The 24,659-nt window shown below is 37.1% G+C and overlaps 1 protein-coding gene across 1 annotated transcript in view; it reads left to right on the top strand.

Moving 5' to 3' along the window:
* LOC136008472 (dynein axonemal heavy chain 5-like) overlaps positions 1 to 24,659 on the top strand; it is a 176,741-nt gene that overhangs the window by 97,626 nt on the left and 54,456 nt on the right. Inside the window, exons 51-61 of the mRNA XM_065667810.1 lie at positions 178 to 345; positions 3,266 to 3,472; positions 4,450 to 4,779; positions 6,241 to 6,447; positions 6,535 to 6,777; positions 7,604 to 7,758; positions 9,943 to 10,607; positions 11,871 to 12,151; positions 12,595 to 12,810; positions 15,505 to 15,672; positions 22,057 to 22,275. Of these exons, the coding sequence (XP_065523882.1) occupies positions 178 to 345; positions 3,266 to 3,472; positions 4,450 to 4,779; positions 6,241 to 6,447; positions 6,535 to 6,777; positions 7,604 to 7,758; positions 9,943 to 10,607; positions 11,871 to 12,151; positions 12,595 to 12,810; positions 15,505 to 15,672; positions 22,057 to 22,275 (2,859 nt within the window). The remainder of the gene's footprint in view (positions 1 to 177; positions 346 to 3,265; positions 3,473 to 4,449; positions 4,780 to 6,240; positions 6,448 to 6,534; positions 6,778 to 7,603; positions 7,759 to 9,942; positions 10,608 to 11,870; positions 12,152 to 12,594; positions 12,811 to 15,504; positions 15,673 to 22,056; positions 22,276 to 24,659) is intronic.

Raw genomic sequence — 24,659 nt, 5'->3', positions numbered from 1 at the left:
TTTAGAGAAGCTTGGTCAGGTACTGACTGATTGATTATAAATGGGTGCTTGGCCTTCAGGAAGAAAATTTTTGCTAATGTACATTTTATGAAGTACATTTGTTTTTGTGTTCTGGTGCAAAGTGATTGTGTGGGCAGGTAGAAATTGTCAGACTTTTTCTGTGTCTTTCTTATACAGGTCCCTGAATATATTTATCCTAAAGATTCAGTACCAGAATATACTTCCATTCTAGTTCCAAATGTAGACAGCGTCCGAACAGATTTTCTAATGCAGACTATCATGAGGCAAGGAAAAGCTGTTCTGCTAATTGGGGAACAGGGAACAGCAAAAACAGTTATGATTAAGGTAGGTGGAATGGAAAAATATGTAATAGGTTTGTGTGAAAGTATCACAGTCATTGACATTGGCACAAATGTTAAATTGAAGTGCAAGAGTAATTTGATTTTTCTTCAAATTACACACTAGCAGTCTTACTGAGGTATTTTGCCACTAGTCACATGGCCTGCAAGCAAAACACCTTAAGTATCTATACTTCAGTATAAAGGGTTCTTTTGCACTTTGCTAACCATGGCCACAAGGTCATGTGACGAATGTTCTTTTATATGCTTGCTTTTCTTTTGAGAAGTCAAACTGGAGGTTTTGCTAAGAAAATATTGATCCTTCCCCATGCTTTGTCAGTGGTGCCATGTGTGAACTGATCTTTTGCATGCCCTTCTTGCAATGACATTCTTAAGCCAAACTGAAGAGAAATTAAGAACTTCCTTTTTTATGCAGGCTGAACTTTTAGAGGGTAAATTTAGTGTTTATTATCTCTTCTTTTAGTATCTTCACTGAAAATGACATGTTGTTCTTTCTATAGAAGAAAATAATAACAGGATTGCTATTAAATGAACAAATACATATTTTCCATATTCTAAAATGGTGCAGGTTAATCATATGACAGTTAAAAAATTAGTAACTTACTACAGAAGAGCCAATAAGTGAAAGGCTGAACAAATGTAGGTGTTGTACCGAAACTGGTATCCCTTATTTGAAAAAATGCAAGTGTAATGGCCTTTAGCATGGTGTCTGTGATTTCCAGGAGATTCTTTGGTCATGAGAGGTAGCTAAATAAAACCGATCTACTGTTGGGATGGTGAATTTGCTATACAGGCATCTGTACTTCCACTGGATTTGTAGGGGTCTGGAAACTGAAAATAACTGAAAAACACTGGCCTAAATTGACCTTTGGCTTTCTTAAACTCTGGAGCCATTTTGAGTCCTCTGGCCATGTTCTTTCTAAGCCCTGACATCAAGCAAGTTGTACCAATGCCAGCAGCCATTAATACTACTTTTTCAGCATAGCTGTTGATGCCAATATGCATGCCGGTGTAATGTCAACTTCTGTTCTTGGCACCAGCTGGAGAACTTTTTTAGCAGAGTGAAGAAGCAGGGTCTGGGTGGTGGTCTTGATATTCTGCATACTGGATTTTGGCCAGATACTGGCAACCTGCAGCCTTCAGCTGCCATTCCTGTCCCTAAAAATAATTGGAGCTGATTCTTAGGAGTTGCTTACCCCATGTCAATGCTATAGAGCAGAGTATGTTCTTTACACAAAGGAGTGTAATGCCAGCAGACATTTGACCTCATTTAAGGTTAGGATTGAAAGTTGGTTGCCTTCACAACCGTTCCCCTTCTGCTTTCACCTTCTATAGAATTTTATTTTACTACATGTTGTGGAAAAGAAATTTCCAGATATAAGCATCTGGTTTGATGAAAAAGTAAAAATCTTTTAATATAGAATACCCCTGGTTGTAATCTGAATTAATCTGAAGTAATATTCAGCGTTGAGTCAGGCATCAGTATATGTCAAAATAAATAACTTATAATGGAGTGTTAAGACCTTTACTCTGTACTATTAATTCATGAATTGCAAAAACTTGATATTTTAATGTGAAACTGTTACGGTAGAGCTGAAATTCCTCTGACAGTTTAACTAACAAAAATAATCTCATTAAATAACTTCTTGATTTTCAAAGGTAGTTCTCACTTATATACTGTGGAATATTATTGTTACTATGTAAAGATTCTGAAAAGCCATAGTGAATAAAACATGAGTGTTTTCTGAACAGTTGCATATTCGTAGTTGTGGTGAGTTGACCTTGGCCTGCTGCAAGACCTCCACCCAGCCGCTGTCAACCCTTCAGCTGTCAAGAGTACTCACCAAGTACAGGACTGCTGCGTGTACATCCCATGTGTAGTCATTTATGTGATGTCTGAGAAAAAGCCTGTTTCTGAAGGGCACCTTTTCTTAAACTGAGATCATTGTATCAACAAAATTAACAGTTTAACAATATTAATAAAAATATTTTGAGGGGGCTTAGCTGTATCTTCCTTTCTGTTGCCACACAGAGTGTATGTCTCACTGGAGTGGTTCTTAGATTACTTAATCAGCAATTATATAGGTTTATTTTTATGAGGTATGAAAATAGGAACATTTCTAGTCAACCCTGTTATAAAGATAAGAATTTAAATGATATTTATTTTTCCAGTCATTGTAGAAGAACCAAATCTTAATTTCCAGTACTATTTTTATGTCCTAGGACTCCTTCTAAATAAAACATTTCCCATGCTGTGTATATGTGTATATACGCCTTGGTGTGACTCCAGGGTTGCATCTTTTACTTTCCGGTGCTATTATAAACCCTTGTTTCTTTAGGTGATCCTCCTCAGGTGTGGGAATTGTGTGCATTCATAAAGCCCAAGGATTCCTTTCTTCATTAAGAGAGGATAACTGTCAGTAAATGAGATGCAGCTGGTTTTAATTTTGTACTACCGTTCCTGCACACTGCTTTTGTTATAAGATATGGCTATAGAGTTAATGTGAAAAAGGACTTGTTTTTTCATTTGTTCCTTGAAGACTGCTGTAATAGATCATCACTAACAGCTTGAATTTAGAAAAACTGACAATTGCTAATGCAAAGTTCATTTGCATCTTGAGTTGTCACGTCTACTTCCTGTAACAGCAAAGTCTGTTAAAAGCTTGTAAATTTTAATACTTAGAAACTTTATGCAAAACATTAACTGAGAGTTTGGTTGAATTTCAGGTCAGAGATGGTATATTTATCTTAAATAAGCTGCTTTTTGACATTTTGAAGTTAATAGCAGGACTGAGATTTTGTAGATGGCTGGTTTTTTGCAGGGCGGCTGAGTATCTATGTCTCCTTTTGGATGAATTAATCTGGAGTTACTGGTGCACTTTACTTAAAATGAGTTTATCTTGCAGGATTACACAAGCAAATATGATCCTGATGTTCACTTGACCAAATGCCTGAACTTTTCTTCTGCAACTCTGCCAAATATGTTCCAAAGGAGCATAGAAAGTTACATAGATAAAAGAATGGGCACCACATACGGTCCTCCATCAGGGAAGAAAATGACAGTCTTTATTGATGACATCAACATGCCTGTGATTAATGAATGGGGTGATCAGGTAAAAGGAAAATGTTAACATTTAGGAATTGGTGGTCTTACCATTGCGGATGATGGAAATACTGATCTGTAGGCTGCAAAAATAGGAAAAATTAGGGAAAAGATATCATAATATGGACTGGAGCAAATATGTGTACTAAAACCAATTTCCCTAAGCCAGTTTTTCCCAAGAGTAATAATCTGTCAATCCCAAAAGATTAGGGTCAGCATCAAGCCACTTAGTGCAACCATTATAGCTTTTAGGCCTTTTATTTTGGTTACATACAGATCTTGCAGAATTTCCAAATTAGTTGTACTAAGAAGCAGTCTGGGAAAGGAAACATGCAAATCCAAGAGGCAATCAGAGACTCCTTCCTCCTTCCATCTACTCTGGACCTTAAAATACAGTTATTATTAGGTGAAATCTAACATCACAGTTGACATCCAAAGCTAGCGAGATGTCTTGATGAATGAATATTTATAGTCCTATGCTCTGAAAATCTGACTTAAATTCAAAAAAATTACTGCTGAGAAAAAGTAATTTTCCTGTTCCCAGTATAGCTCTGTAATCCTGTTCTCTCACTGCCTCTGTACAAGTGACTATACTTTGTGCTAAACTAACCATTCTTTGTCACTAAGTGCCTGTGTCAATCTGAATATATAGTCTGGCTCAAAACTTTAAAGTGCTGAGTTTTCTTAGACTGATATTATGGAAATCCAGTTGCCTGCCTGACCTTATGCCTCCAAGTACTTAGCACATGAAGCTTGTGGGCAGCCAACCCACTGCATAAAAGTGCTTGGTACTATGTGGCATGTCTTTATAAATTGCTGAAATGTTCACCAAGATACCTGAAATTAAGAAAGATAAGAGATGTCTTTCCTTCTAATTTATTATATTTGAAATTTCCTCTTTCATCTTTGGCGTTTTTTTAAAGTTTTTAATTTGAAACCCTGAAACACTTAACTGCTCCATTTATTCTTATTTTTGATGATAACTAGATCACCAATGAGATTGTAAGACAGCTGATGGAACAGAAAGGTTTCTACAGTTTGGAGAAGCCAGGAGAATTCACAAATGTGGTTGACATCCAGTTTGTAGCTGCTATGATTCACCCTGGGGGAGGTCGGAACGATATCCCACAGCGCCTTAAACGCCAGTTCACCATCTACAACTGCACATTGCCTTCTAGTTCTTCTATTGACAAAATATTTCAAACAATGGCTGAAGGTTATTTCTGTGTACAACGAGGTTTCTCTGCAGAAATATGTAAACTGGCTTCAGCTTTAGTTTCTACCACTCGAAAGGTTTGGCAAACAACAAAAGCAAAGGTAAAAATATGTATGTTAACCCTTTGAAACATCTCTACCATGACAAAGCAACAAGACCCAGGTCTTTGGTACTGTCATGTGTGCTCATACTTCACATTGTGAAGTGGTGGCCTGGATGTATAATTGCTGGCTGATGCCTCTGTTCTGAATTTGTTGCTATCAGCACCTAGCTCTACAAACAATCATATACAGTGCCTTCTACAGCTAATATAAGAATTATATTACTATAATATAGTAAGGATAGCTGATAGGAAGATTTAGAGGTCTTCTGCTTGAGAAAATGTCAAAGGCATAGGCATAAATTAAAATTAGATAGGAATTTTAGAATCATAGGATCATCAAATAGTTAGGGTTGGAAAGGACCTTAAGATCATCTAGTTCCAACCCCGATACCATGGGCAGGGACACCTCACACTAAACGATCTCACCCAAGGCTTCATCCACCATTTTCTGTAATGGTGCTTGGGATTGTGGGAAACTTTAAAGGTCTGAATTAAAGAAGACAAATTTGGTGTAGAGTGAACCAGTTAAAAACAAACGAGATCTGTTATTTTGCAAATTCTAAATATTTTCTTCTTCTGTTTCAAACAGAACAGATTGTACAAACATTTAACTGCAATTCCTACACAAATGTTGCTTTGACATAGAAAATAGAATCTTTGTGTAGAACGAAGCTTGAAAAGTTAAGAGTAAAATTAAATCAAAATATCATTTTTTCCCCAAATTTTATATTCTGATTAAAAAACAAAAAAGTGGAGGGGAGTAGCAGAAAGATAGGGATAGGCAGGGATTTGGTAAATTATACTTTCTAGTCCAGAAAATGTTGGTCAGAATTTTCCAAATAACTCAACTGTAGACATAAACTTGGCTTGCATTGAGAAATAGAGTTCTAATGAAACTATTGGTCAGCATATTCAACATAAATGGTGTTTATTACTAGGCTAGTCAACTGCCTATAGAAAAAATGTAGCTTTTGCTAAGTTTTTCAAATCCTCTTTTCTCATTTTTCTGCTCCTTTGCTTTTCCTCATCTATTTTTCCTTTTTTTCATCATCCTTTCATCATATGTTCTTGGAAAGGACAAAAGAGAGTGACAGAAATTATCTGGAAGAAAGGGCAGGAGCAACAACACAGGTTAAGCAATGCTGACATTTTTACTGTGGCCTTCAATGCCATCATTAACTTACCTGTCTTGGCTATCCTTCAGTGCATGTTTCTGGGGCTTGTAAGATTCAAAGAAACTCATGTGAAATCTATGTGAAGTTAAAAAGCTGGCCATTACTACTGTCATTTCTTCATTTTCACTGCTACCTCTTAGACATGTATTTCTTAAGCATGTATTTCTGCTTTAATGCAATATTGATTTTGAAGTTTGTGAAAAATTCCATATTCATTTAATACTATATGCAAAATATTTTTATTTAGTAGCTAGTTGAATATATCTTATGACATTATTTTGTAGATGTTACCAACTCCAGCTAAATTTCATTACATCTTCAATCTACGAGACCTCAGTCGTATTTGGCAAGGAATACTTACAGTTACTTCTGAAGTCTGCCAGAGCATCAGTGTTTTGGTAGCCTTGTTCCAGCATGAATGCAGACGTGTTATTGCAGACAGGTTCATCAGCCAAAGCGATAAAGACTGGTTTGAAGATATGATGAGAAAGGTAGGCAAATAGTGTTCCAGTATTTGCCACAGAAAGAAGCCAATGAAATGTTTCATTATTAAAGCAATCCTTAATGTATTTTTACAGATTGCTTCTGCAGAACATGGTGAGAATCTATTTGAAGATAATTCCACAGAGTTATACTTTGTGGACTTTTTGCGTGATGTCCCAGAAGCTACTGGAGATGAACCTGATGATGCAGAGTTGAAGGCTCCTAAAATTTATGAGCCTATCCCATCCTTGGATTATTTGGCTGAAAGATTACAGATGTTCATGCAACAGTACAATGAAACCATCAGAGGATCAAAGATGGATTTAGTATTTTTCAAGGTATTAGTGTCTGTAATTATACTACTAATACAGAAAGTGTCTGCTCTTTTCCACTTCCTAATACATGGATCTTGTATGTTTCTATCAAACTATTTTGGAGATAGCTCAGAATGGCTATCTCTGTATCCAAGCCTTACAAGTAAAGTCTATAAAGCCATGCTTCTGTCTCCCAGCTGCCTTCACTACCACAAATTATTCCATCTCTTTGCAGTTCCCCATCTTTTCTTTCTCCCACTTTGCATAATGCAAAACACAGCTTATTTCTTTCTACAGTGCACATTGCAAATGTCATCTTGCGTCTCTGAGTTACCTCTTTCTCAAAGGTCTGTTGATGCATGATGCTTTCTTCAGCTTTAGACTGGGTGGTTTGGTAGATTTTTAGGGCATTTCAGATTAATGCTTGCTGTAAGGTAAATACAGCAGCTGAATAAGAAATATCTACAGTGTACTTGTATTTTACTTTTGGCAGCCTGCTTAGTGAGTCTGTAATTGTCTCAGCTAAATGGTTGGTGAAGGGTATTAATCCACATCCTTTCTACTCTTCCTCCTGTCCCCTGAAGGGACATGCCCTCAAAGACTGCATATTACATACATTTCTTCATATGAGCTTGATACAAGAGCATTTCTTTTGGGCTATCCCAGCTCCCCACTGAAGTCAGAAAAAAATCTCTTGTTGATTTTGATGAGTACAGGATGCAAGTCTTTGGCATAGTCTCCAGAGAAGTCAACTAGCTGCTGAGACACAGTTGCTTGGTGATGTGATTCTGGTTGAATATACATTAGATTATTTTTACATCATTTCATATCTTTTTCTCTCAATACACAGGATGCAATCATCCATTTGATTAGAATATCACGGATTATTCGTACTCCCCAAGGAAATGCATTGTTGGTGGGTGTGGGTGGATCTGGAAAACAGAGTCTGACCAGATTAGCATCATACATAGCTGGATATGAGAGCTTTCAGATTACTTTAACAAGGTAATAAAATAGAGTGTATATAGACATTTGCTTCTTAATTTGCCATAGAAATTAATGTCTCACAATCAACTTCCATGCAAACCTGACAAATACTTTATCCCTCATAGTAAACTACATTTTTGATGAAAGGCATGTGTGCAAATACACAGTGTGTAGATGACAGATCCTGGGTCTTTGTTTTGCTGCCTTTATGCTACTAACAAGAAATCTGTCTTTCTTTCAGCATTTTGAGTTTGCAACGCACATGTGTGGTGTCCCACTAAAATATCATGTTGCCCTATAGATAACATGGAATAATCTGCTGCTATATTCTGCATAGTGGGCAAATGCTGATGGCCAGGGCAAATAGTAACTTTTTCTATAGATGTTTATGTGCCTAGATTGTATTATGAATTACAACTGCTATCAATGTCAATAGTTCATAGTGCTGGAATTTAGTAATTTGTAGAAACTTGCAGTGACTTCCTACTGCCTTCCATCTGTTTCTTTTTGATATAGGGTTTACAAGAGTAAGCCCTGAGAGCTGGCAGTGTGTATTTCATTCTGCAAACTACTCAACACACTGAGAAATCTTCCTTAGGGAGATATATCAGGTCTTTGAACAATGTTATGAGGTTTCTGATGAAAGGAAAGGGAAAGAAAGACATATCACTGACCCTTCCTGTATCCCAGAGGCAGAAAGAAGAAACAGTGGGAACAAAAAAAAAGGGAAAGAAGGTGTAGAGTCACACAATAGAGTCCCTAGACTTCCAAGTTTCAAAATGCGTTAATAAGGCAAATAAATATTTCAGTCACTTAAGAAAGGTTCTTTTGCAGAAGCTAACTGGAAGCAAGCTAAAAGCAGATAGCTGGAAGTGTATATTTTCAAAGTGGATAGTAACCTTTTGTAACTTGCCACAGGAGGCTGTGGAGGAAGACAATATCAGCGGGTTCATAAATGGAACTTAGGACAAGATGGACATACCTTCTAGCATTCCTTATAAAATTACAATGTATATAGAGGGGGGAAGGAAGAAATGAGCAGTGAAGAGTGGAAAACATGAGTTGGCTCATGTTTTCTAAGTAGCATTTCCTATTAAGAGTATTGAGCTAGATAGACTGCTTTTCTGACTCAGTAGAGAAATTCGTATGTTCTTATTGGAATACCACACAACACTGTAATAACTTTGTCTGAAACATTCAAACTGAAGAGTTAGATTGTTTTACAAGCTCTGCACTGCTTTCATTGGGGATATTTATAAAGCAGTGGTAAGATTGAGCTGGAAGCGATCTGGGAGACTTTCTGATGGCATATTTAATAGAAAAGTATTGTTTTCAAATACTGAAGAATGGGTCATGCAAATATTGCTCATGACTTTGAAGAGACTCTTGGAATTAAGAAACTGATTTTTTTAAAGAAAAGAGGTTCTTAATTTCACCTTTAGTTGGCTAAGAACATAATGGAAAAATCTGCCATTTTATTAACCTTACAATACTTCATTTTATATATCATAATCTGAAATCTGCAGTTGAATTTGTGTAGGCTTCATCTGAATCATACTTTTGTGCATCAGCTATAAGAGGCATAATGAAACAACCAGTCATGGTCTTCATTTGCAGCAGAGTGATAATGTTCAAGCATAATTTCTGGGGCTAGATTTCAGTTAAACCAAATAACACAATAAAAACCTCAGTTATGTTTTTCTCCTGTTTCTTAATGATTTCCTTTAACCTGCTCTCAATATCTTCAACAGATAATCCAGCTGTATTTATGTAATGGTTACAGGTTTTAGAACCTACTTGACAACTTAATCCAGCAGTATTTACCTACAGCTAATTAGAATTCTTATTAGAGCCTTCTAATTCGTATTAGAACCTAAAGTTCTAATAAGGAATTTACATCTGCAAACTGTGGGGATACAAAGCAACATCATAATTACCATAGACATAGTATTGCTCTTGCCATCTTTTTTTCCTAGCACATTATTCTGTTGATTTCACCTTGTTTCCCATGATTTATGGTACTGATCATTCACTTTGGAAATGTCTAAGCAAATAAAACTAAAAAAATGAAACCCGTAGATATGGTATTGATTTCTTATGTAGATTTTTTCTTGCCTTAAGGAAGCTAAGGCAGGTGATAGATATCTCCTGAAATGGTCTGTAATTTTTCTTCTCTCTTTCTTTAATCCTTCTCTATCCCAGAACATATGCCACCAACAACCTTTTGGATGATCTGAAAATATTGTACCACACTGCTGGGCAAAAAGGAAAAGGCATTGTCTTTATATTCACAGACAATGAAATCAGAGATGAATCTTTTCTTGAATACATGAACAATGTTTTGGCTTCAGGTGAAGTCTCAAATCTTTTTGCACGAGATGAAATAGGTGAAATCACACAAGACCTGATACCGGCAATGAAGAAGGAATACCCCCGGCGTACTCCCACTTTTGAAAATCTTTATCATTACTTTCTTGCTCGAGTTCGTAATAACCTGCATGTGGTTCTTTGTTTTTCCCCTGTCGGGGAAAAATTCAGAACTCATGCACTCAAATTTCCAGGTCTGATTTCAGGCTGTACCATGGACTGGTTCCAGCGCTGGCCTAAAGATGCTCTTGTAGCAGTTGCACAGCATTTTTTAGTTTCCTACCATATTGAGTGCACAGATGAGGTGAAACAGAGTGTTGTTAACACCATGGGAACATTTCAAGATATTGTAGCTGAAAAATGTGTTGAGTACTTTGAACGATACAGGCGACGAACATTTGTGACTCCAAAATCTTACCTGTCCTTCATTGGAGGCTACAAAGCTATTTACAAAGAGAAGTTTGCCAGTGTTGGAAGTTTATCTGAACGCATGAGAACAGGTATTTTAAAATCTGTTTGATTTTTTTTGTTGTTTGCTTGTGTGTTTTTAAAAAGATGAGAAAAATTAGAGTAAAAGGATGTGAAAGTATGGATTTAAATTGAGAGCTGACTTTCGTTTAGAGGCAGACTTTTTTACCTGTATCATGTGTGGTTACAAAATATGCAGAGGTTTTGTTTCAATGACATTTATGAATGTTTCAGATTGTGATGAGTTTTTAAATAGTTTTAGTTAGCAGTTAAAATAACTGAAAGTCCTGCTTTGATAACATATGCATGACAAGGAACTACTGAGATCCTATTTTTCACATTTAAACGTGCTAAACATAAATCTGAGGGAAGGTAAGTGAATGTTCAGATTCAGTCCCTCCAAAGAATCTTTTTTAAGAAAGTTATATGCCGAATATAATTTTTCCAAAATACTTCATCACACAAGGTCATACACAGTAAACAATTAAACAGTTTCCAATACTGAATGGTGTTTGGAAGTGAATGTAAACTTAAATTGCTTCTTCTCCCACTGTTGCCAATTGCAGAATCGAGCTATGTAAGCAGATCTCCATAGGCAGGGGGTGACTGGGCGCCTGGAATGTGCATACCTGCTTTTTTTTTTTTTTTTTTTTTAGGGTTAGAAAGATTTTCATGATGTATTTACATTTAATTTCATTGGTTTATATGTCAGAATATTGATACTAATAACTTTTCTAGATGATTTTCTCTTTGTGTGATAAAAATGTTGGAGAATTGTATTGCTCAAAAATCTTAAGCTTCTCTTACCCCCATCTCATCTGGACCTTTGTGTAATGTTGAATTTAGAAGCTCAGCCTTGTTTCCTTGTGTCTTCATTTGTATTGCTCAGGATGCCATGTTCTTCCTCTTTTTTCTATACAGTTTAGTACTTCTTATGGTCTTACGGATTTCTGAAATTTCACACATAATTCTTAAGAATGCCATTCACAATACTGATGTTTTTCGATATGTGTGTTTAATATTTAATGTCCCTCTCACATATAAGAAAATAAACAAATGATCAAGTGACAGATTCTGAAGACTCTTACTCATTAAAAAAAAAAAAAAGGAAAACATAAATAGCAAATGGATATAATGGATATTACCCTGTTTAATTTTGGTGTTCAACAAATGTGATCATTCAGTGGGGCTCCTAAATATGGATTTGAGTGACTTATGTTATGTATGCAGATTGCTGCACTGAGGTTTTACTCAATATGTCTTCCTCTTGCTAAAATGGAATTTGTTCAACACAGGTCTTGCAAAACTGATGGAAGCTGAGGTTTCAGTAAATCAGCTCTCCAAAGAGCTGGTGATGAAGGAGAAAGATTTGGCTGTAGCTTCAAAAAAATCTGATGAAGTTTTATTGGAAGTAACTATGAAAGCCCAAGCTGCTGAAAAGGTGAAAATGCAGGTGCAAAAGGTAAAAGATAAAGCTCAGGCCATTGTGGATGACATTGCCATTGATAAAGCAGCAGCAGAAGAGAAGCTCGAAGCTGCAAGACCTGCACTGGAAGAAGCTGAAGCAGCCCTGCAGGTCAGAATCAAAGATATCCTGAACATGCATGTAGTTAATGATCATTATTTGTAATAATATGGCTTATGCTTCTAACTTAAAATAAAATAAAATAAAATGAAGAAATAGCACTGACCTGCTAAACTTTGTAGAAAAAAAAAAGTTAAAACTGGGCCAGTGGAGAGGTAAGATGGGCAGTACATGCTCTGCTGTCAGGTAACAAAGCAAATCAATCACTACCTTTAAGGATTTTCTGCAGTATTGCTTCTGAATGACCTGCAAAACTGCAGCAATTGCATTACGTATACAGTCACAGAATCACAGAATCCCAAGGGTTGGAAGGGACCTAAAAAGATCATCTAGTCCAACCCCCCTGCAAGAGCAGGTCCTTCCCCAAAATATCTTTCTCTACAGTCAAGTGATTGCTTAAATAAATGGTTTGTTTTCTTTTAAATTTTTTTCAGACAATAAAACCTTCTGACATTGCAACTGTTCGCAAACTGGGTAAACCTCCTCACTTGATAATGCGAATTATGGATTGTGTGCTACTTTTATTCCAAAGAAAAATAGACTCAGTAACACCTGATCAAGAGCGCCCATCTGTGAAGCCATCTTGGACTGAAGCTCTGAAGCTAATGAATAATTCAGGTTTTCTTGGCATGTTGCTTACTTTTCAGAAGGTAAGAAGCTAGTAGTGGCATTACTACTCCTATAACTATCTCTAGAGATATGTGAAAGTGTCTTCTACCTCAAAGGCAGTTTGAAACAGATGAGACTTTTGTTTACCTATAGTTGTAGATACCTTTGTGACTGTATTCCTCTCTATTTCCCTGGTTCATTATCTCAGTAATCTTACTCCTGGGCCACACAGTTTTGATGGCAGACACAAATATCTCAAGCACGAGATCACATCTTGAGAAGCTTAGTGTTATCTGTATTTAGGCAGTTCCTGTTTCTCAGTAGGAATTTGCCTTTAAAGGTCTCACTGGTTTGATTTTTCAAATGTCTCAGCATCTCCAGTGCTACCAGGCCTCCTTGCATATAACACTTTAGAGCTCTGTCTCTGGAATAGTTTGGTGGGGAGCTGAGAGAAATACAGAATAAAATTAGCATCTTGTCAGGAATAATACTGAAATATTTCGGAACTTTTGGGGTTCTGTTGCTTGAGAAGTAGTGAAATACAGAATGAACTGGGAACCTTAGTATAAACCGTAAGAAAAATAAAAGCAAGCACAGGTTTGTATTTCTGTCAAGACAGAAACTTGTTCTGTTTACAATAAGATTCACTAAACTGTGAGACAAGGGAAATTTCTCTGCGGGGAAGAGAAAAAAAGATGTTACATATAGCTGGAACAGAAAAAGACCTAGATGGAATATGGAATGGCAGAATCATGGCCCAACTTTAGAACATCAAGGAGGTTTTGGCAAAACCTGGCTTTTCTGCAGCACTGCACAACATACTCTTTCATTTGTACACTGATTATTTTTTATCTGCTTCAGCTATGCATTTTGCTGATGCCTTTTCTAAGTTACCGGAGTGTTTTTGTTGTGCACATGAGGCTTGAAACCGTGATTCTAACTATCTGCAGGAGCCATTTCTCCCAGTGAGCCATATCGACTAGGCACCATGCGAAACTTGCACTGCCTCTGTAGACAGTCTCTTCCTGGGGCTTTCAATTTGGTTGCTTCTCCAAGTGCTATCTTCATTAAACAGAAAGAGGAAATGAGTTTAAAGATAATGGGGGCTAATTATGTAGTCCTTACTCAAGCTTCTCTCTAATGAGGCTTCCAGTTTTGGCTCTTATTGATAGCGTATGTGTTTCTGCTGGTGGTTTGCAACACATTTTACTTTACTCAGAGGAGTTAGAACAACCTCTGTGGGACTGAGTTCTTCCAAGAAGTGATACTGATGAATGTGGTGATGAACACTAGACTACTTCTGGCCCTGATGAGGTACTTCACATGCTGTCCTCCAGCCTCATTTCTTGTTTCTAAGATGGAGTATATATGAGAAAGCAGCACATCATGTCTGGAGCTCTGAGTCGACTTCACTGCTTACTTGTTTGTGAGACTTTTATTCTTTCCTAATTTTTTTTATGCAAGGAGTATTAGTGAATGAAATAGCTCCTTGGGTTTAAAATTCATTATTTAGAAGGAAAAGCTTGACAGTTTTAGGCCATTGCTGACTGGTCTTTGCTTCACCTTTGCCAGCTTGCTACCTCATCATTTTGAGTAGAATGAAAAAGTCTAAATATTTGTCCAGCACTATTTTAGAATTTAATATTTTAGCAAATTTAACATTTTAGCAAATGCTTATAGTGAAAACATCACCATATCTGATTTTAGGAATAATATAATGAATGTCTTTGTTGTAACAGTAGCTAGGGATCAGACAAGTGCAACACAGTCCTTTCTGCATAGCAGAAAGGCAGGAAAAGGGTATATTGCTTGACAGTATGAATGGAAGATGATTTTTAAATGCTTTTAAAGGAAGGCATTAATATATTGCCCCCCCCAAAAGGAAGATTTTTAATGCCACTATTGTTAAGCAACCATTGTTACCCTGTATAAGCTCTTCTACTCTACATTGCTTAAAGAGATGAATCCCATTTTCTTCTGACACTTGTATAATTAGAGATTAACCACCATCACCAAAGATCTGGCTTTCATGTTCTCAACAGATTGTGAAGGCGGAAAAAATCTGAGGTTAGAATAATGAAGTGAGCAGCTGAAAGAAATTGCTTTTACAGTTACGGAAAAGGGTTAGTGTCAGTGAAGTGAAGTCAGTGCCTTGCAGTTTCACCCTTTTCCTTCCTAAAGCTTCCTGTTTTGACTCCCTGTGTTCACACTGGTGCCTGTCAGATGCCATGGTGAGCTTCTTCAGGGAATTAGCCTAGACAAAAGCTAATCCGTCGTTTGCTGACTTAGGTTTCTGTCCTACTAGCTTCCAGATTAGTTCATTGAGCATTGGTAAAAGTATTAAAGATAGGGCAAGAACATCTGGTTGAGGGGGAGAGGAAAGTTACATCGCTGTAGCACCAAAAACTTAGATCAGCTTAAGTTGTCATGGAGCTATGAGTACAAGTAATGTCTGTAAATCTTATGGGTCAGATACGGATATTAAATGCAAACTCAAGTAAAATCTGTTGCAATGGAAGTAGGAGCTATTTTCACTTCAGTTCACAAAAAAACCCCTATTCTGTCCTTTATAAAAGTGAAAAGCAATGGTGTTGGTTTGTTCATTTCTTCTGTAGGAAGTGGTAGCATGTTTTTAAAAAACTTTCTACCATGTTTTTGAAAAATAAAATGTTTCTGTGAAGCAGACTTTATTCCAAGATCCACTTAAAAAGTAATTTTCCCTTTTCTTTGACTAGGACTCAATTACAGAAGAAACTGTGGAGCTTTTAGAGCCTTATTTGGATATGGAGGATTATAATTTTGAGACTGCTAAAAAAGTCTGTGGGAATGTAGCAGGTCTTTGCTCATGGACACAAGCAATGGCTTACTTCTATGGTATTAATAAAGAAGTTCTTCCTCTTAAGGTATTTCATATTGCCATTTTTTCTGAAGGATGAATATAGTTGAGTGGAAAAAGCATTGTGTTATTTTAGCTAAAAAAGGTGATGAGTTACAAGAGATTCTTGTTTCTTCACATCCAGTTGTGAAGTCAGACACACAGAGGTTAAATATGTCCTGGCAATTTTTTCCCCTTACACAGCTGCCCTGTAGTACAGTAGTTACTTGTGTGAACACAATCAATTTTTGATGGGTACCTAAATATACAGGTTCTTTATAGAGCCTGACTATCTGCAAGTGGGAGATACCAGTACTGTCTCTGTTCTTGACTCAGTGCCAGGCACTACTGTTTCAAGAAAATGTCTCTTCAGTCCTAATAATGAGGAAGCATACTCATTGTGATCTTGGTAGAATCTGGGAGAGGAGAGACTGTTCTTGGCACAGAAGTAGTCTTTAATGATTTTAGCTGGAATTCAGCTCTCTCAGAAAACTTTGGAGTGTCAAACTGCTACATATGAGTGTATATATAATAAAGTAAGTAGTTACCTGGCATAGAATTCTATTGTAACATTAAACCAAAGTAGAAGGGATCAGCTAACATTGTCTGCATTCCTACAGATAGCTTTATTGTCTTGGAAATGTTTCATTTATGAGCACATTGAAAAAAAGGACTTTGAATATTTAATAGCAATTTATAACCATTGCTTCTGCAAGGGATTTTATGGCTCTTTTCTGAAGAAATACATTGTCAGTTATGCTTCCACTGTACTTATGTTCAGTCTCCTATTAAATAAGCCACTGTGTCAATGGCATATTCAAAATTCTTGGCATACCTAGACAGATCTGACTCTAATTTGTTGAAAGCATGATATTTTTATTCAAGAAACTGATAGAGAAGACCATATTTCTGTGATATATAAGTAGTAATTTCCTTTTCAAATAATAGGGTGCTCACTAATAAAAACAAAATTTGAAATGTGGCTATTGAAAGCTATAAAAGAGAGCAAGATCTAGGGGAAATAGTGGCTTTATATGCAGATGCAACTCTAAAAGCTGCAGAAGTGCTCTCGCAGTTTTTACTTAAATATATATGACTTAAGATTATGTATAAATTTAACTTTGTATTCAAGCATTTACATTCTTGTCACACTGCAGCTGATAAAAACTAGAACATGTATTTCTTAGCAAAGTGGTGCCTATTGTCAGGTATAGCAACCATCACAAATATTTTAAAGCCAAATATGACAGGGGGAGGAAGTGTTTGAAGTATGCAGGAGATATTGCAGGAAGCACTGGGGTGATGCTAAGAAAATAATTGGAAATAAATGTACAATTAAACTGTGTAAAGTACTAGCACAGGCTAAATCATCCAGTGCTAAAAGCAGGTTTACTGAATGAATTCATCAAGCTGTTTTATCCTAACTGCTGTTCTAGGAGATAAATCCCCTTCAGTACCTGCAAAATTCATCCAATATATTTTTAAATTGCATCTTAACTGAGACTCAGTGCCTCATTTATTTTAAATGGGACAACTTGAGAAAACTAATTAATAGTGACATATTGTGGTAAATATAGTGTGCAAAAATTAACTAATTCCTAGAAATGGATACTTACATTCTTTAGATATGTGGTCTGCAGCATAAGGGTCATTAGTTAGAATCAAATGTAGAAAGCCTAACCAGATATTTCTTGCGTAGCAAATACAGTGCTGTGTAGCTGCTTATTGTACAGTAGTCACCATGCGTGTGCTACTTTCCTATAAACCTTCTGCCCCTCGCTGGCCATTCCTCTCTAGTTGTTACATAGTAAACAAGCCTGCTGGATTAACCTGGTAATTCTGAATCTGCTATTTACCCGGTAGTTGAAGAATATAGCAATGCAATGAAGAAGCTCTGGCTTTTGCTGTGATTCTGTTAGCATCCAATTAAAATAGTGTGTATAGTGTTATAATTTCCCTTAGAGATGTCTCCAGTGATTTTAATTAAATTCTCTTTAGGCTGTTGTGATGATCAAGGGAAGTTTGTCTTCTGCTTATAAATTCTGTTTGATATCAAGGATTCTCCCCATTAAACTCAGTTTTAAATATAAGACTTTATTGCCTTTTCTGCTTTCACTTGTCTCCATGCTGACCTGAAAACCACAGCAGGCAATAAGAGGAAATCTTGCACCTAAGGAAAAGGTAACAGTCAAGGAGTGTTAGAATTTGATGGTCATCCATTTTAAAAAGTGCGTCCTTGTCAAGGTGACATCAGGAAAACAAGCTTTCAAGTCTGAATTCAAGGCCCATGATAAGTGGAAGGAAAGAATACACATCTGGGGGATGAAGGGGAGGATTAGATCACCTCACAAAACGGATTGAAGTCAGGATGCATAACTGAATGAAAAAAATGAAGAATCTTTCAGTAGCTAGTACAGGCTCTGAAAAGCACATAGGAGGCATGATTTCTGTGTCTTTTCATTGTTTTAATGCCAAGAAATGGCCAATGACAGCAAAGAAAGAGGCCAAGATTTTATTAATGTCACTCTGCATGGATCTCTTTACATGTGTACATATGTGAAGGTGTGTACATATGTGAAGGTGTGTACATATGTGAAGGTGTGTACATATGTGAAGGTGTATACATAGGTATATGTGTATAATGTTTTAGATTGGTGGAAAAACATTGATTTTGTAATGTCTGCAAAACCTGTGTATATGTTTGCCTTTCTTATAATGTTTCCTTAAATAATGATGAATGCCAACTTACCATGATATTAAAGCTCTGACAAAGATGATACAAAACTAGTGGAATATCTGTGTGAAAAATCTGCAGTGACCTGGGTCGAGGAGCAGCTTGAGATTGCATTTCCATGAAAAGCTGTCAGTCAGATGCCATGTGCCCATGACAGGACTGAAGCAATAGGCAAAGGTGGCCACCCAGCACACCCGCAGTGTCTCTTGAGCAGAGTGAGAGTGTCTAAGTGCAAGAAGCCTTCTGGCCTGGTCTAGCAGTAGTGAGTGCTCAATGGACTGTAAGAACAATGAACTTGGAAAGCTAAAATTCCTGAAATGAGAGATGCTAGGAAAGCTCCAAATCTTCCTATAGTCAACTATAGTCTAGTAGTCAACTATAGTAGTCAACTAGTAGTCAACTATAAAGTTTCAGATGCTTTTTTTTTTTTTCTTATGTGTTCTCCTACTTCTGGTAACATTTCCTGAATTTACCGAGCAATAGCTGCTCTTCAGAGTGATCTGGGGCTGGTCTGGGCATTCCATTCAAGAGTGGGAATAGCATTAAATTATGTGAGATTTTTATTGGAGAAGGCATTTTTATTTAAATGCCTTCTTGGATCAGGGCCAGATATACTCAGTGCTTTGCAAAGCTGAGTTTGCAATGAATCAATGAGAAATTTACGACTATGTCAATACTAATAAATTAAACAGTAATAAGGATTTTTTTTTTAGACATTGGAAAGTGATCATCTGCACTATTAAATTCTTAGAATGATCCCTAGTGTGAATTTGATCTTGGCTAAGCAGCATTTTCTCAGCAGTCTCTGAGCACCTTTCACAAACTAGTTTGATCCAATAGCTGTTTCTATGAGACTGCATGCAGCCATACTGTTTTAGAGGCTGGAAAAGCTTAATATAAGCTAGTTAACCTGAGTGGCAGAGAAAGGTCCTGCGTATGTTTAATTTAACACTATAGCTGTGGACTATAATTATGTGCTTATTTGTGCTGGTTTTATGTGGAATGCAGAAAGGTTGAAAGGGGCAAGATCATCTCACCACCTCTCTGAGTCTTCTCTGAGGGTAACTCAGAAGATGGCAAAATATCTGCTTAACAATTTGGTCCATAGCCCTTGCTGGCACAGATACTTTGTCCATATTGCTCCATGCAGATAGAAGGTAGAAGCACTGGCTGGAGCAGATATTGAGAAGATTGTCTGTATGGTTCCCCACAATGCCAATGGCAAGACAAGGCTGAAGCTGCTGCTCTCACGCAAGCCAAGGTATGTTCTAGCGTAGACCCCTCCCAGGAGTGCAGATAGGAATGTGGATCTCATGTCTTGAGCCCTCATGATTCATTCACATAAAATCCATTTATTCAAACTCTCACACTGCATCCAACTGGAAAAAACTGTGAATCCTTGCTTGGCTGCGTTACTCAGAGCGATGAAATGAAGGGTGTGAAGCTTGTTCACATAGCAGTGCCACTAAAATTAGAAAGGCCACAGTGGTTCTTTGTGGTTGGGAGACACATTTCCTTCCTGCCTGTAGTTGGCTGGAAATCTTTGAAGCTGCTTGCAACAATAATAGCCTTCTTGTACCGAAGATCCTCCTTGGCAGCAGAACTTGCCTCCTGCTTTCATGGCAAAGCTCTGCAGAGGAAGCTGCCAGCCAACCTGCCAGTGATGTCAATACAAAAACCGTGTTTGTACCCATATAGTTTTGAAAAATGGGGTTAGAAATACAGGCAGGGAGAGAGCAAGTGGTGATGATTTCATAGGGTAATCTGAAACAAGTGGTCTTTCTGCCTTTGGGAATCATGTAAATTGCTCATTCCGTTATGTTAGCAGTCGTTGTGCAACCAACCATTATTCATCTCATATGATTAATCAGCCTACAAATGAAACTAATACCAAAATGTATTACAATTTTGTTATGATTACGCTAAAATTGGCTGAAAACTTTGGTTAAATTGTCTATAAAATAATTTCTTATTACAAGTAATTTTCTAGAGATGCCGTGAAGTCCTGTGTATATAATTTTGCTGTGTTTTTTTTTTGTGTGTTAGAATACAATATACTTTTTCTTTGTACTCATCTGAAATGTTTTTTCACTGTACCTCCACCTTCAAAGCTGGTAGCCTCTTAAGAGCTTTTAAGAACTGGGAAATCTGTTTTATCAGTCTTTTACACCTTTGTGGTTAGTTTATTGGTGCACAGAAGCCTGTTTTTCATACTTACAAGGCATCATTGCTCATATGTGTTGGGAATTCACATGGCCATCCTTTTCCACTGAGGTTCACATCCGACTGTGATAAATGTCAAGGTGAAATATGAATCCACACAGCCAGCTCTAAGTTCTTTGTTGTTCCAGCTGTTCTGCCTAGGTTGTTCTTCCCAACTCTCCAAGGATCCTGTTCGCTGTGTAACCTCACTATTTGTCAGCTGGGGGTGGAACAATATGTCACAGCTTTGTTTTACTCCCATTTTTAGCCCTCATGGAATTTAAGGATAGGAGAGCATAGTTATTAAGGTACTGCTTTCATAAGACAGAATAATAAGAGGTGTTTATAATAGCTTGAATGACCAAAAGACAGAATTTTCTCTCCATGGGACGGATCTTCTCTGCACAGCATGCCTTAGGAAGATCTATCCAGGCTCTGTCTGATGCTGCATGAATGTGGGGTGCCCAGCATCTGAGGGGATGTAAGATTTACACATTCTCAATGTTCCTTTTCTTATTATGGATCTTTTTAAAACAGTTATCTTAAGCCATTTGTTTTCAGGTCTGTCTTATTAAGATCCAGAAAGAGCTCTGCACTGTGCGTATCTTTCATACCACCCCACCTCTTCCCTGGTGCAGGACACAGTAACACTAAATCCTCTACTCGGAACTTGTCAAGTTTCATATTTGCGATGAAACAGGTTTTACAGAGTCTTGGTTTCCATCCTCATAACTCTGAAAGCAGAAAAAATAGAAATAAGATGCATGATATTTAAACAAGTGTTTTAAATATTCAGAGTAAATGGAAGCAACCTTTATCTCCAAGTGTGAATTTCATAAGAACTTTGTCAGTCTCTAATCCTTTGCAAACATATACTTGGAAACATGCTCTGAATTCACAGAATACTTTTCTTCCCCTGTTAGGAATAGTCAAGTTAAGAGGCCACATTTAAATGACTAGCAACACATCATTCAAGTTTATATAGGGATGTGAGAAAAGTCTCTAGAGTTTTAGTTTCCAAAAGAGCAAAAAATGTTTGTTGTATTTTTATTGTAGAAGAAATTAATGAGAAAATAGAGGAGAAGAGTAAGTGCCATTATCTTTACTATTGTCCATGAGGACAATGTTAATTTTCTTTTGCATTGAGAATAAATTACAGAAAACATTGTATGGATTGCTTCTTATATCTGGTACACAGCTATTTCAAGTGTATTGTGATTTCAAATCATTTATCATTATGTGATCAATAGATCATTCTGAAAATACTAAAATATTTTAAGATTGCATTGAGTATCTTTAGTGTTATGCCTGTGTTAATTTCAGGTTAACAAGTAAAAAAGGAAAAAAACTGCTGTCATCCTAAACGTATAATTTTTAAAAGTACCCAATCCATTGCAATGTGTGCCATTAAATGAATGTCATTTGCTCTTGCCAAACAATAGGTAGTAACTACTTTTTACTTTTAAATATTTGTAGGCAAATTTAGCCTTACAAGAGGGAAGACTTGCAGCTGCCCAAATGGAACTGAATAATGCACAAATTCAGCTGGATGAGAAGCAAAAGGAACTGGATGAAGTACAAGCCATGTATGATAGTGCTATGAAAGAGAAGCAGACCTTACTTGATGATGCTGAAGCATGCAGAAAGAAAATGAACAATGCCACAGCTCTGATTGAGGGATTAGGTGGAGAAAAGGTACTGGCACATATGAGTAGGTTTGCAGCAGAAAGTGGGTGCTCAATTTTGAGAATACTCCATGATGATCATTAGTAGTCCTAAAGAAATTCAAGGCATGGTGACATCTCTATATTATATGACACTTTATTTTAGTTATATGTATGTTTTTCGACTGAACTTAATGTATCTAACAAAGTAAAACAGTTTCTTGTGTTAACTTAATTCTTGCATATGAAGATTTATGTCATACCATATGGCTTGTACCGGGACAAAGTTCAGATTTAAAGCCAAGGAGCCAAGTTCCTTTTAGCTTTAGTAAGAGAAATTAAGCTTAACGTAAATAACTGCCCTAAAATATTTGTAAGAAGGATTACTCTCTTTCTCACCAAGTATACAAACATAAGAATTAGAAGCTTGATTAATTTCCTGAATTATATTTGAAGTTCAGATTTCTACTGGAACCTATTGTAGAATTATTGATTAATTGTTTTCCTCTGCACTGAGCTTGAAATTTACCTTTCCTGTGCAGGTTTTTCTGGCTTCAGCCTAAAGGTGTCCAGAAGAAGCAGGTTACCTTTTGTTTTTCTCATCTGATTATTTGCTTTGATAATTCTTTGGTTGATTTCAACACAGAGTCAAAATTGATGAGATCTCCTGTGAAGCCAGGACTTCAGAATTTGTTTTCTTAGCTGTACTTCAAAATATATCAGTCAAAACTGTTAAATGCTTTACCATAGATTTTCAGTGAATTTCTCTATTAAAAGCAAAACCAAAATAGGCACTTAGAGCACCTTATTGTGGGGCTTCTATTCTACTTTTGAAAACTCAGAAAAAAAAATTGAAAGACTGTGTATGGCACTTGGAGCCTTGGGCAAAACTGACACTGGGTTAAATGTGTATTTTCTAAATTTAAAACATGTAGGTTCTGTCCAAGACTGCATGCAGAGTGATTGGCAGGGAACAGAAACCTGGAGAGAAAAGAATAAGTAAAACTCAAAAATATTATTCAGAAAATCACAGCATCATGCAATAATTGAGATTGGAAGGGACCTGTGGAGTTCATCTAACCCAACCCCCTGCCCCATTCAAAGCAAGGTCAAATACTGCAGGTTGCTCAGGGCATTCTCCAGTTGCATTTAGGTATCTTCAAAGACAGAGACTCCACAACCTCCTTGCAGTCCTTGACCACTCTCACTGTAAAAAATTTTAATGTGTGTTTAATTGGAATTTCTTGTATTTCCATTTGTGCCCGCTGCCCCTTGTCCTTTCACTGGGTATGACTGAAAAGAGTCTGGTACCATCTGCTTTACACTCTCCCATCAGGTATTTGTACACATTGATAAAATTCCCCCTGCACTGTCTGTTTTCAAGGCTAAACCATCATAATTCTCTCAGCCAAGGCTGCCCTTGACCTTTGCATCAGCAACAAGTTCTTCCTTGTTTGCAAGTCTGAGGTTCAGCAAACCACACTCCCTCATTAATCCTCAGTTACCTGTGTTAATAATTTTTTGTCAGTGTACTCCTTAAAATCTCCTAGATTGCTTGTGTCTTGCTGTGTTGTCCGTTCAGACGCTATCAAGGTGGTTAGTCCCCCATGTAGAACAGTGCCTGTGAATGGGAGGTTTCTTCCCTTTGTCAGAAAAAGACCTCATCTACTTCTTGCTAGTCATGTCTGTAATAGACACACACAATATCACCTGGGTTGCTCTGCCCCTAACCCTAACCAATAAGTTCTCAACTGGCTCATTGTCCATTGCAGAGTCTCAGATGCAGAACTCTCTGCTTTCCAGCTGCTCTATCACATGAAAAAAAAGTCTCACTCTCACCAGCTTGTTCTGCCCCAAAAGCCTGTGTACACCTGTTGCAGCACTCCAGTTGTGGAAGCCCTCCCACCATGTCCCCATGATCCCCATGACATCACAACTCTGCAGCCACATGCAGACCTCTAATTACTTGTTTGTTCTCCATGCTGTGCACATTAGTGCACAAGTACTTCAGAGAGGTGTCCAGCTGTGCTAATTTCCCAGAAACAGTATGAAAGCTATTCCCATGTTCTGTCTGGTAGGCACTTCTTTGTTTATGTGGATGTGCTTGGGTGTTCCTCCATTAGCCCTGTTTATTGATTACTAAGTCCCTACTGTTTATATTGCCCCACATGTTTTGTTTGCAATCTCCACTTCCTCATGTGATTGTTGGTCATCTTCTCCTTTTCACTTAATTCTTCCTTTAAAGCACTTCTTACCTGTTTGGCCAGCTTGTTAGCAAAGATGCTTTTTCCCCAGGTGGTTGCCATCTCTTCCAAGCAGACCTCTACTACTACTGAAAAGAATAATTTGAAGAAAAAATACTTCGGTTTGAAGGGCAGTTATTTACCAGAAAGAGATGTTAGTTTTGCTTAACCT

This window comes from Lathamus discolor, chromosome 2, assembly GCF_037157495.1.
Source record: "Lathamus discolor isolate bLatDis1 chromosome 2, bLatDis1.hap1, whole genome shotgun sequence".
Taxonomy (NCBI): Eukaryota; Metazoa; Chordata; class Aves; order Psittaciformes; family Psittacidae; genus Lathamus; species Lathamus discolor.
Note: the sequence above shows the minus strand (reverse complement) of the source record. Positions and strands in the feature narration are given on the sequence as shown.